A 13,172-nucleotide genomic window follows, 5' to 3' on the forward strand; every position below is an offset into this window, starting at 1 on the left:
GGTTCTGAGGGTCCTAACTCTGGCCCTCATGAGCATAATCCCCGTACCCATCTGCCCAGCCACAGAGAGGACAATAGTGTGCACACATGATCCATCTTTTTGTGGCAGGAAACAAGGAAGTGATCCAAAAGAATGACAAGGAGATGTCATAAGGACACAGTTCAAGCTGAAATAAGCGACTGTGACCAAAGCAAAGCATATCTGAAGATCATAGTATCATAAGTGGATTACAAATCATTTAATAAAAGTATAGGACCAGAAATCCACAGTGCTATCAACAAGCTTGTGAAATGGAGATATGCAGAGGTTCCAAGCTCCCCTGTGGAACACGTGTTGATTACAGAGGTGACCTGAGCAGCTCTGTGAGGAAGAAGAGCCAGTGACCAAGGCCCCACCACTGAGGAAGGACAACCTGCACATCACACCACTTGAGAGGACAGTCCAGGATGACTTGGCAAACCCTAGGCTAACATGGTGAGGTAATATAGAGACCCAGGCTGAGAAAGTTCCACAAGACACCTGTCCTGTACTCATCATCATCTCAGAAGAGCCGTGGTTGTGGAAATACTGAGCAGCATTGCAGGCCAAAGGAGACTGAAAAGACCCAGGAGAAAGCAGCTCATGACCCTGAGCTGGGTCCTGCATCTTAAAGGGTTGCTGGGACCACTGTGAGCAGACCTGGTGACTGGATGTTAGCCCTTCATTTTGACGGCTATGTCCTGGTATGTCAAAGGTGGCCCTGTAAATAAGGAGCACTCTGACCCCCCTCAGAGTAGAAGTGGAAAGCTGGAGAATAACTTCCAGATGGTTCTGTGTGACTTTGTGATTTCTGGCTGCTGCCACATATTTTACTGTTAAGTTCATTGGCCACCATGTAAAAAGGAAAAAGAAGGAAGGAAGGAAGGAAGGAAGGAAGGAAGGAAGGAAGGAAGGAAGGAAGGAAGGAAGGAAGGAAGGAAGGAAGGAAGGAAGGAAGGAAAATAAAGAAGAAAGAGAGAAGGAAAGAAGAAAGAGAGAAGGAAAGAAGAAAGAGAGAAAAAGAAAGAAAACCATAATGTAACATCAAATCTCCCCGAAAGGCATGGTGCGTTTCTTGGGATTTGCAGCCTTTGTTGGGAGTGATGGAGGCAGTCGGTCAGCACTCTGAACACAGAGCTCTTTCCCAGTCACCCGGGGCCTACAGCCATCCCTGCTCCCTTGATGACTTTGAGGAGCTGATTCCAGAAGCCCCAGGATACTGAAACCCGTAGAGGAGTCCATCACCTGTTGCTGTTGTACACTGCCATCACATCCAGGAGACTTACACAAGTTCACCATCTAGAGCTCTGGCTCTCTTTCCTTGGAGGGTGGCCCTGTTGTTGAGGGACATCTAGATCAGTCTCCTGCCCCAGTGTCTCACAGTCTGGATGACAGCAGTTCTTGGGGCCTACTCTACCCCCAGGGCTCCGCAGGAGCTTGAACCCAGACTGGGGAGGTTGAGTGTGCAGCTGCGCAGTCAGCCTCTTCCTCCCCCAGGGTAGGATGCAGGCAGCTTTCTCGTGATCTCTTCCCAGAAACTGTTCCTAGAAGGTCCCTCAGGTCCTGGTAGATAGGGCGCAGTGTTTGGGGGTTCTCGGTCCCTACTCAGAGTCCCCGCCTTTCCTGTTCCCCACCCCAGTCTAGTCTCATGACGAGATCACTCTATTTTGTTCCTAGTGTGGACAACTCTGAGGACCCTGTGTATGAAAGCCTGGAAGAGTTCCATGTCTTCGTCCTAGCCCACATACTACGGAGACCCATTGTGGTGGTGGCAGACACCATGCTAAGAGACTCCGGTGGCGAAGGTAGGATCCTCAAGGAGCCATATTTAATGGTGGTCCAGAAAGGGTGGCATCTGCCTGCACATAGGCAGGGTCATCGTGTCACTCTAAGACATACACACAGATAGCATTACTTCATGGGTCTCTTCTTCCTCCAGCACAGCATGACACCAGCAGGTGGCTATGAGAAGTCTTCCCAACCACCGCAGACAACACAGATCCCTCCCGAAGCCCCAGGCCCTGTTCCAGAGGTTCTGCAGGCTAGAGTATGGGAGAGGAAAGGAAGGAAGGCAGAGTGTGAGGCTCTGGAGGGTGGTGAAGAATTGGGAACTGCAGGGGTAGCCAAGCTGCTGCTGCTGTCTGTTTGCAGAGACCCTGGCCCATGCACGACTTCCTCTTGAATGACCCCTCCCTCAGCCCTTCACCCAACCGTCTCCAGATAGATAAGCACACTGAAGCCCCCAGTGTGGCTAGACAATGTCCCCATCCAGGTTCAGCCCGAGACAGGGCGTAGACCCTACATGTCATCCCTGAGCCTGAGGCTTCTGGGAGTCCAGGGGGCTGTAGTGAGGATGCCCGAGACTCCACGGGGCTGGCCATGCTCTGAAGAGGCAGAAGAGAGGGAGAGCCAGGAGAGTTATCACCAGATCCCTGCCCCACTCGGCAGACCCCGCTCCCAGCACTTCCCCCATCGTGGTTCATTTTCCACTCTCCTTGTCGGCACGGGTGCAATCCAGTTTGCTCCTGCTGCCGTTTTTCCTTGTTTGTCACGTCTAAAGACGGCACTGTCCACAACATCCCTTTACTACAGCATGCCAGTCAAGTGACCCTGCGGCATGTCACTCAGCTCCACTTAAATTTAAATCTACCCCATAGTAGAAGTCATGGACCTCCCGGAGCCCAGCCAGTCAGGCATCAGCTTCATGCCAGAGAAAGACCAGCATGGCGGTGGCTGCTGGGAAGGCGGGGGCTAGCAGAACTTGCATCCTGCCTAGCACTCTCTCTTCCCTGCCGCCCAGCACCAGAGCCAGCAGCCCTCTGCCGCCTGTCCATGTTCCTCCCCTCACTACAGCCCTCAAAACAGGGTTCTTATGTTGGCAGAATCAGCCTGCCCAGTGCAGACTGAGCTGGGGGGCTGGTGACTAAAAGGTCCTCAGAGACCATTCTAAAGGTCCCTGCACCCTGCTCCAAGGAGGGTGAAATTCCCACTCTGAGGCCGAAGGCAATGTTCTTCATGATCAAACCCCAGCTGCTACCCTGGGGGAGGGGGGCGTTGGCTCAGGGACTAGACCACTTGCCTAGCTAGCATGCACGAAGCCCTGGTCCCATTCCAGCACTACATAAAATGGGCATGGTGGTACATGCCTGTAATTCCAGCACTCAAGGAGGCCAAGCCCAGAGAACTGGAAGTTCAAGACCATCTTCAGTCTACATAGTGAGTCAGGGCTACATGAGACCCTATTTCAGTGGGGAATAAAAGAAGGAAAGAAAAGAGTCAGCTACTGCTTGGGGCAGGTGTTCGTGGACATGGTTTCAGGCTTCTCTTCCCTAGTTCTTCCTAAGAGCATGAACAGGTTGGTATCTCATCACACAAAGACAGCATCTCTACTTCTTATGTTCCACCTGATCTGCAGCTCAGCACCAGAGCTCTCTGGCTAGTCCCTTCTGTTCTGCAGAAGTTGTTTTCAAAATATGCACCAGGCACACTCTCCTGCCCGTGTGTGAACATTGCCAGTGACACCAGAAGAGAAAGGGCAGCATGGACGTAGGCAAGCCAGTGGGTGACATCGCTGGCCATCCTGGGCAATGGTCTTAGCCCTGACCCTGACACTCTTTTGACAATGGCGAGGCTCTCGGGAGCAGGCTACCCAGACAGATCGCCATGGAAACCTTCAGTCCTGACCCTGAGCACTAATTCTGCTCCCCCATTCCCTCTCCCTCCCCGCCCCCCGCCAACCCACCCCTTCCTTCCTCTGGACCCCCTTTCCCACTCTTCCCCTCCACCTCCACCCATGTCTGTGTCCACAGCGTTTGCACCCATCCCATTTGGAGGGATCTACCTGCCCTTGGAGGTGCCTCCCAACAGGTGCCACTGCTCGCCCCTGGTCCTGGCCTACGATCAAGCGCACTTCTCAGCCCTTGTGTCTATGGAACAGAGAGACCAGCAGAGAGAACAAGGTTTGTCCAGCTCCTGGGACAGGATGGGGTAAGGCGGTGTGGAGGGACGGAGGAGGCACTGGAGATGTGACGTGTGGACAGCTGCCTAGAGCTCATGCACACACAGGGAGCAGCCATGGTTTCTGCACAGCCATGCTCGGTAGGCATGTATATGTGTTCACTAGCATAGTGGCATTAGAGACAGTGGTCCATCTAAACCACTTTGGAAATGAGTGGTGCCACTGCCTGTACTTAGCTGTCGGTTTCTGTCACAGGCATATGTAAATCTGTAATTAATTTTAACTGACACATAAAATCATGTGCATTCGTGTTGTGTTTCAGTGTACATGCTGTGTAATACTCTAGACAGGGAAAACACATCTACCTCCTCCAACATTTATTACTTCTTATGTTTAAAATGTTCAAAATCCTTCCTTCTAGCCCTTTGAAATACACGTTGTCTGTGTCCACAGAGGGATTTTTAACTGTAAAGCTAATCATTGCTAATGTTCTATGTGAACTCTTATATAGAGGCAATCCACCTTAGATGAAGTTGGAAAACAAAATCCCTTCAGAGCAAGTATTGGCAAGCTGTGGCCCACCACTTACTTTGAAAATAGATATATTGGCACACAGCCAGACTCATTGCCTGCCGTTTTCCCTGTGAGTGCTTTGCAATGGGGTAGCAGAGAGAGTGTGTGTGGCCTGCTGGCCTCTGATTTGCTAGCGCTGTTCATGAAAGGCTTGCCCACTCCTGCCGTACACTAGTAAGCTTTTGAACCAAAAAGTCAACACTTGATCTGTAGATGACTGTAGCTGGGTTTCCTGCGAGAAGCTGTCTCAATGCTGATGGGCTGACCAGCGCCCCCTGCTGCACAGTGCACAATGCAGCTATCCTTAAGACAGTGGGGCTGAGTCGCAGTGTGCTGTCACTGCTGGCACAGCTCTCTGTGTTAGCTGTGATGGATATGTGAGTGTCTGAGTGGGAAGGGCAGGCTTTCGGACTGCCACTCCTATTTTCAATAGAGACTGAGATTTTTCTCAGGAGACTTAAGGTCAAGGAGACGGCATGTGTTTTAGGGTTCCTGCCCTTGAATGTAGTTCTAGGAAACCCCAAGTGGTTGGTTCAGGACTTCCACAAGCAGGAAGCTCAGGGTGACCATCCTGACTCTTTACACTGAGTGTATCATAGCCTCCGCATCCTTCCTCTTCCTGTGAACAGCTGGCAAGGTGGGGCACAGACAAGTGTCCAGGGCACCCCCTCCTCCATCCGATAGAGCACCCTTCCACATATGATGGTTAGTCGGCACATCTGTGGGATGGACTCTGAATCCAGGGAGTAGAAATATCCCTGGCCCTCTCCCCAAAACCCAAATCAAACCCCAGCTCACATGCTGTTGTAGCCAGAAATAGGTCCAGGTAGCCAAGGCAACAGACTGTTCATCACTCTTCCTCATCACCCACTCACTACCTCTGGCCACCAAAAGAGGCTTTTCATCATCAAAGCTTGGGAGGAACCTTGCCTTTCCCTGTCTCCCTGCTACCAGTGGTGCCTGCCTCCTTTCCTAGGGTTTTGTTTTGCTTCTGTTTTGGCTTGGTCTGAGATGAGGTCTTCTGTTGTCCAGGATGGCCTCCAAACCCCTGGACTCAAGGGATCTTCCTGTTTCAGCTTTCCAAGTTGCTGAAACCATATGCACATGAAGGCCACCACCCTTCGTACTGTAGCCCTTATAGAGAAAAAGAAGCCTTCCTCGGGGTGTGGCTTGGGCCAGGATGTGCCTCCTTGTCAAGTGTCCCAAGAGCCCCTGATGTCAGCATCAAGTTCACAGTCTCAGGTCCCCCAGAGGTCTTCCAGCTGCAGCCTCCAGGTGCCTTTGTGGTGACTGTAAAGCTCTCTCCAGTGAAGTGATAGCTGTGGAAGGTACTGTTGTTGCATCCCTCTAGGAAGTGTGGCAGAGTGGGGGTGTTTCACCCTGAGGGACAAGCTTTTTCCAAAGTCTGGGTTCTGGCCCCAGAGCATAGTGCAGATAACTCTTGGCTTCTATGGCTGCCGGGTCCCTTCAGAGTCTCTGTGGGTCCTACCTCCAAGGCCACTGTGTGCCCAGAACTGCACATTCCGCCTACCAGTCCTCACAGGCCAGGCTAGAGCCCTAGAGAGGATGCAGACTCTGTGGAGGATACACCTCCATAGAGGTATTACCAACAGTGGCTCGGCCATCATCCAAGGGAGACACTGAAGAGATGCCTGTGGACATCCTGTACGGCCCAAACCCTGAGTACATTGTCCCTGTGTATGGCCTCCCCCACTGCAGGCACTCACCAGTGTTGTGGGTGGACTTCGGCAGCTCCAGGCACAGCAGCAAAACTAGCTGTGGAGTTTACACATAGATTCAGTGGGCTGTGGACCTTAGTAACAGCATGTGGTCAATTTTCTTTCATTATTAAGTTGAAAACTTTCCCCTTTCTGCTTCAAGGAAGTACTTCCTGGCTTCTCCTTGCGGGTCTCAATTCCATCATTGCTGCTTTGTGCTCTGGGAACCATGGATAAGGGGTGGCGTGCACAAGCACAGAGATCTCTGAACATCAGCCTGACAGCCCCTGTGGCTACTGACAGCAGATAGCTAAAGATGGTGTCTACTGTGTGGGCTCGATGCACAAAGGTGTTGGTAAAACAGTGCTGGTTGGTGATGCTGGTTACCGGCGGAAAAGTCACGGCCACGGCAGAACCCAGTGTTAGTTTTTAGAGCTTTATTAGGAGGGGAAATGGGTATGGGGAAGGGGACCAGGCCTGGTGAGAGAGAAAGATGGGGGAGGGAGCAGAGCAGAGAGCAGAGAGGAAATGGGGGGGGGGGGGGCGCGCGTCCAGCTTTTTAAGGCAGGGATTGCATGACCACAAGGTGAGTTCCTACTTGCCAGAACCTGCTGATGATGTAAGACGCGAGACACAAAACTCCAAGCTGTGCATGTACAGGATCCTAACATTGCAGACTTCTTGCTTATTATAAAAAAGCGAGTGAATGGGAATAGGGACGTCATTTCTCCCGGAAAAACTGCTTCCAGCTGACTTGGTGGGCGTCGGTTGGCTCTTGAGGGGGAATAGGGAGGGGGGAGTCTTCTGAGGTAGACAGGCGTCTTGGGATGGTGGGCTGTCCTGCTGCCCTGGAGCCGTCCATCCCTCTTGGCTTGGCACTCTGGCTGCTTTTGTGTCTGACAGGATGCTGGTGAGGAGACAGGAAAAGCCCGAAGTAGATCCACCTGTCCAGATGGATTTAAGCTGGTTTCTGGAGCTTGGGAAAATTTTGAACATGTTAAGAAGCAGCCATGAGAAAATTAGTGACCATGGTAGTGTTTAGTACTCTGCTTGTATTGGTTAGTGTTAATGAGAGAGACAGAGAGATTAGAGCATGTCTTTAAGCTTTATCAGAGACAGATTATTTAAGGCACCTGTTTCCTTTACTAGTTTAGCATCCAGGAGACACAGATGATCAATTGTTGAGAGCATTTAACAGTAATAGATGGTTATATTAAAGTCTGTTTTTGTAGAGCCCAGATCAAAGTCTGTTTTTGCAGAGCCCAGACACTTTTGGGTCTGGGGGTATAAATACCTTTTAGCTGTTACAGTTTCTTACTCGATGATCTCTGGACTCCAGTTCTGTGGTGGTCCTGCACCATTAGCTGAGCAGTGAGTTAGAAGAAGGATCTGGGAAGAAAAAAGCTTGTGGTGCATGAGAACTTATTTCTTTGGAATTAGGGACAAGGCAGAGATCAGGGCCCTGTCTGTGTGCATGAGGAAGAGAAAGCAGCACTGTGACAGGTCTGGAGTGAGGCGCATGGAGGGAGCAGTGAAATGAAATCTCCTACCTTAGCTGGAAAATCTTTTCCCGTTAAGTAACCCTGAAAGTACAATTAAGTCTGGTGAGGTGGGTAAGGCTGTCCTCCCTACCCTGACAATAGGGAAAAGAGGAGAGGTGAGACCCCCAAGCTCCCAGGACCGGGTTAATGGCTCTGGTGTCCAGAAGGAAAGAAATGGATCGTTTCCGTGCTGTGTTCTGGGTTCTCTGTGAGCCTGTGACCAAGCCTAGGTCTGCTGGAGGTCTTTGTCTGTCCCCCTGCTTCTTGGTGCCTTCGGGGCAGTCAGCTGACTGGTTGTCTTTCTAGGTAGCACTTTGAACAAGGCTCAATTGATGGCCTGGCCTGGCAGGGCACGCACAAGTCCGTGTGGCCTTCTTTTTTCCCCTCACTTAAAACAGGAACTGAACAGCTTTTGGGAGCCAGTGTATGCCAGCACTAGGCAATTTTGTTCTCAGGCTTTTTTATCTCTCTCCCCTGGTATACCTTAAGTGCCACAGATGACACTTTCACCTGTGGGGTCAGGAGCCTTGCTCTCCAGATGCTTAAGTTTTAGTCCTATGTCGGGCAGGTAGACCTGCCAGGAGGCAGGCTATAAACTGATCTCTGGCTTAAGAGCCATCCTGATAACTGTGAACTTATTGCATGGATCCTAGCCCGCTTCCAGGCCCCTCTGTGCCTCTTGAGGCAGCTTGAGAACGAGTGGGAGGAGTTAAGGTGAGTTAGGGTGAGTGAGAGTCAGCAGAAGCGGCCCACCCAATACTGGAGAGCCCGCCCACTCGTTCAGGAGTTAAGGTGAGGTGAGTTAAAGCCCGCCCACTGCCGGAGAGCAGAAAGTGGAAGTCAGATAGACAGGCATGTTTGCACGTGGCAGGGGGCTGTAGTGGGAGGGAGAAGGGTTCAGAGCTTCAGGAGGAAGCTTGGGGATAAAGTAACTCTTTTCATTTGCCCGTTTGCTGGCAGAAGTTCCTGTGAAGCCATTATGTGGCCAAATTTACTGGTTTTCCACCCCTATGTCCCATGGCTGCAGCCGAGAGAGAGAGAGAAATAAAAAATTAAAATAACAAACTGGGATCACAGGCTCCTATCTCAAGCATCCCTGAGGCAAGGAGAAGGATCTATGAATCAGCACAAGTTACCCAGATTGTCCTCACGGTAGGGGTAAGGGCTGGGACCTACATACCCAGAAGACCCCCTAGGGGGCAGACAGCATCCTATACTTCATAAAGATAGAATGTGTTGTGGTACGCAACCTAGGACACCCCGCCAGGGGTCCAGCCCGAGGAACATAGGTCAGGCCGCAGCCGTGGGAAATGGCGGAGGACTCACATGTGGTGAGGAGACACAGTGATGGTGGCGGTGACAGCGGTCACAAGCACAGTCCCGACGCGGTACTGGGGTGGTGCACACATGCATAGCGGGCAGGGCAGTTGCAGGTCCTCGGTTAGGCTTCTGACATTCAGCCCCAGACGCTGAGTGAGCAGAATTTCCTATCTGAGTTCACAGCACCAAATGATAGTTAAGTGGTGCTGGTTACCAGGCAGACAAATCATGGGCCACTGCAGAACCCAGTGTTAGTTTTTAGAGCTTTATTAGGAAGGAAAATGGGTGTGGGGAAGGGACCAGGCCTGGTGAGAGAGAAAGATGGGGAGGGAGCAGAGCAGAGAGCAGAGAAGAAACAGAGAGAGAGTTGGGGGGGGGGTCTGCATCTGGCTTTTTAAGGCAGTACATAGTCACCAGCACCTGCTGATGATGTAAGACGCGAGACCCAAAACTCCAAGCTGCACATGTACAGGATCCTAACAAAAGGGATGCTTCACACACGTGAGGGGTGTGAAGTTTCTTCATATAGCTCAGAACAGTGCACACTTTCATCTTGTGGATTGTTTGTTTCTGGGATTTTTCATGTAATATTTTAAATCATGGTCAGCTATAACGAACTGCAGAAACTTCAGATGCAAGAGCTCCTGCCTCACTATTCATCCCCTGTGCCGGCCGCACACCAACCTGGGGCAGCAGCTGCTGAGCCGCAGAGAACTGGTAGAAGAGCCTCTGTTCCCCACTGAGCACATTGGCCCTAGGTCCTACATCCTGAGATGCAGGGACAAGAGTCAGTCCACGGACAGGCACTGGGCAACACCTCAGCATCCCTCCTTGGACTTCTCTCTGCTTTTTAGGGAAGGGAGCCCAGCAAGCCATGATTCGAGGAAGACATGTGACCAGCATTCAGGACAGGAGTCTAATGGGAAGGGCAGGTAGACAAAGAGGGAGAGCTTGGAACTGGCCTGGGGGGTCAGTCATGACGCAGGGACAAAAGTCGCATGGACAGAAGTGATAAGCTGCTGTTGAATGCTAATGACCTAGCAGAGCAGGCCCACGCATCCAATGTAGTGCAGAGTGACGCCGTGCTGTCCAGAGCAGGGCTTGGGACAGCCTCACGCTGTGTGCAGAACCAAATGCCTGTTCTTCCTACACCTGCCTTTTCATTGGGAAGAAAGGCTGCCCTTCCTCAAGGACCTGTAGGGCGGTGCTGTGTTTCCAGGAAACTCCACTGGGAATTGCACTCTCACTAGCAGGGTCAACTCATCCAGAGAGAGGCCCCAATACAGAAATCGGATCTTTACCAACAGGTCTTATCTGGAAACACTAAGCTGGCTGCTAGGCTCTCAGACAGATGAGTGGCTCGTTCTCCTGGTAATCAGCATGTCAGAGGTTCACAGCTGCTGTCCATGGGTGTAGGCTCTACCTGATGGTCACTCACACCCTCTCCAGTTCAAGACTCAAGAGTAGAGTCTGTTTGTCTAGCAGTGGCCCCCAGCAGCTGACTCAGTGGCACAGTCCTCTGCTTCCCACCCTCCCATGCACACACCTTTCTGTCCTGCAGCTAGGGTCTAAATGAGAGCCTCCCAGACAGCTTGAGGGCCTGGGGTCACCTGGCCTCCCAAGCCAAGAGCTTAGGCAGCAGTTCAGAGCCTGGCTGTGCTGGACTCTACCCTAGTGTGGCCCGGCTTGAAGGAAGCATGGCACTGCCTGAAAATACCTGTCATCCCTCGAAGATGAGGTTCTGGGGCTGGAGAGGTGACTCAGTGCTTAAGGACACTTGCTGCTCTTGCAGGGGTCCCAGGTTGGTTCATGCCCCAGTTCTGTGTGGCTCACAACCACCTATAACTCCAGTTCCAGGGAAACTGACACCCTCTTCTGGCCTCTAAGGGTACCAGGCAATCATGAGTTACATATACATACTGTAGGCATTTACATCAGGCACATAAAATAAAAATAAATCTCTAAAAACTATGAGGTCTCCTGGAGTCACCATACCAGCCCCATCCATGAGGCCAGGGAGCTTTCCTGTCCTGGTCTCTTTCCCTCACAGTCCACCCCAGGACCAACTGGACATCTTCCCAGTAAACAAATCCCAGCTCAGCTCATAGTGACCTAGACTGAAAGTATTTGCCTTTGTAATGCCTTGCAGCCCAGAAGCATGCAGCCCTCCACCTGGGGCTTCCAGGGTACCCTAGGACCAGTTTCTGGGTCCCTCTCGTTTGACCATGTAGTTGGGTCTAGGGTGGGAAGTGGGGGGCAGACTTCCCAGGATCTATACCCAGATCATCAAGTCTTGCCAGAATGCAAAATGCTGACTAAGATACCTTTGTGTTGTAAGAGAGCATAGTCCAAGCCGGGCGGTGGTGGCGCACGCCTTTAATCCCAGCACTCGGGAGGCAGAGCCAGGCGGATCTCTGTGAGTTCGAGGCCAGCCTGGGCTACCAAGTGAGTTCCAGGAAAGGCGCAAAGCTACACAGAGAAACCCTGTCTCGAAAAAACCAAAAAAAAAAAAAAAAAAAAAAAAAAAAAAAAAAAAGAGAGAGCATAGTCCAGATGCAGAGACGTATGATGGGTAAGCAGGGACGGCAATGATGGACTGGAGGAGCCCAGGATGGCTGCATGCTGGGGATTTCCTCATCATATGGTGGGATGCTCTGGGTCACTGGATCCTATAGGAACTAATCACTGGAGGGAATGTAAGCCAGATCCTGTGTCCCTCTGGAAAGAGGGGGACTTTCTGAACTGAGTACTGTGTCCCTATGGAGTGGAGAGAGGGGGACTCTCTGAACTGAGTACTGTGTCCCTATGGAAAGAGGGGGACTCTCTGAACTGAGTACTGTGTCCCTATAAAGTGGAGAGAGGGGGACTTTCTGAACTGAGGCTGTTTGTTGTACAGGGATTTGTTGTACAGGGATTACGGGGTGAGTGTTATTTCCCCAAAGTTCAGATGTTGACACTTCACCCCCGTGTGTCAGAATGTGAGTGTATTTGCAGCTAAGGTTTTTAAAGAGATTAAGACTCCAGTGGTCCCTTATCCAGTACACCTCTGTACAGAGAGGAAATTGTGGTGTCTCATGATGCATGTCTGTGATCTCCAGCACATGGCAACTGAGCAAGAGGACAGTTCACCAGTTAGAGAAGCCTGGACTTCGTAGAGAAACTCTCTCAAGTGAGAGAGAGAAAGAGAGAAAGAGAGAGAGAGAGGGGAGAGAGAGAGAGAGAGAGAGAGAGAGAGAGAGAGAGAGAGAGAGAGAGAGAGAGAGAGAGAGAAATGAGAAATTTAGGGTTCACAAGACCATGTGAGGATGCAGAAAGGGTGGCCATTTGCAAGCCAAGGGAAGAAGGTCAGAAGACTGCCCCCTGATGAAGACTTAGATCCCAGAGTAGAGAGAGTTTACCTCTGCTATTTGAGCCCCAGGCTCTGGTGGTGGTGGTGGTGGTGGTGGTGGTGGTGGTGAAGTGGCCATGGACTTTAATGAGACCAGTTTTTCAAGCAAGTAAGAGTGGTTGAGTTTAGCCAAAAATTCACAAAACTATAAAGCCAAGTCACCCATTACCTCTTGGTTTTCGTTCTCTAGAGACCTTGATCTATAGTAGTCCTGGTGCCTCTGGAGGGACCTTCCTCACAGAGGGTGGATTCCAGCTCCAATCCTTCCCTTCCCTGATAGCACCAAGCCACAACATTGTCAGGACCATGAGTGGCTTCTACAAGAGCTTCAAGGAAGCCAGGAGGCACTGCGGTGGTTTGAATGGGAATTTACCATAGGCTCATATGCTTGAATACTTGGTCCTCTGTTGGTGGAACTGTTTGGGAAGGATTAGGAGGTGTGGACCGTTGTGAGATTCCTGGTATTCTCAATCTATCTCGTGGCTGTGGATCAAGATGTGAGCTCCCAGTTGTCCCTTTGCATCACAGACTCTTGCACTCTGAAACAGTGAGCCAAATTACTTGCTTTCTTTCCTAAGTTGCATTGGTCATGGTGTTTGATCACAGCAACAGAAGAGTCACTAAGACAGGCACCTCCCACTGAGGACCAGCCAGAG

At 51.2% G+C, this 13,172-nt stretch overlaps 1 protein-coding gene across 5 annotated transcripts in view; it reads left to right on the forward strand.

Moving 5' to 3' along the window:
- The window catches only part of Otud7a (OTU deubiquitinase 7A), a 304,503-nt gene that overhangs the window by 273,205 nt on the left and 18,126 nt on the right, over positions 1-13,172 (forward strand). For all 5 annotated transcript variants that reach the window (XM_076544154.1, XM_076544147.1, XM_076544135.1 and 2 more), the window contains 2 exons: positions 1,696-1,823; positions 3,828-3,977. In XM_076544154.1, the coding sequence (XP_076400269.1) occupies positions 1,696-1,823; positions 3,828-3,977 (278 nt within the window). The remainder of the gene's footprint in view (positions 1-1,695; positions 1,824-3,827; positions 3,978-13,172) is intronic.

Source organism: Peromyscus maniculatus, chromosome 1 (genome assembly GCF_049852395.1).
Source record: "Peromyscus maniculatus bairdii isolate BWxNUB_F1_BW_parent chromosome 1, HU_Pman_BW_mat_3.1, whole genome shotgun sequence".
NCBI classification, from domain to species: domain Eukaryota; kingdom Metazoa; phylum Chordata; class Mammalia; order Rodentia; family Cricetidae; genus Peromyscus; species Peromyscus maniculatus.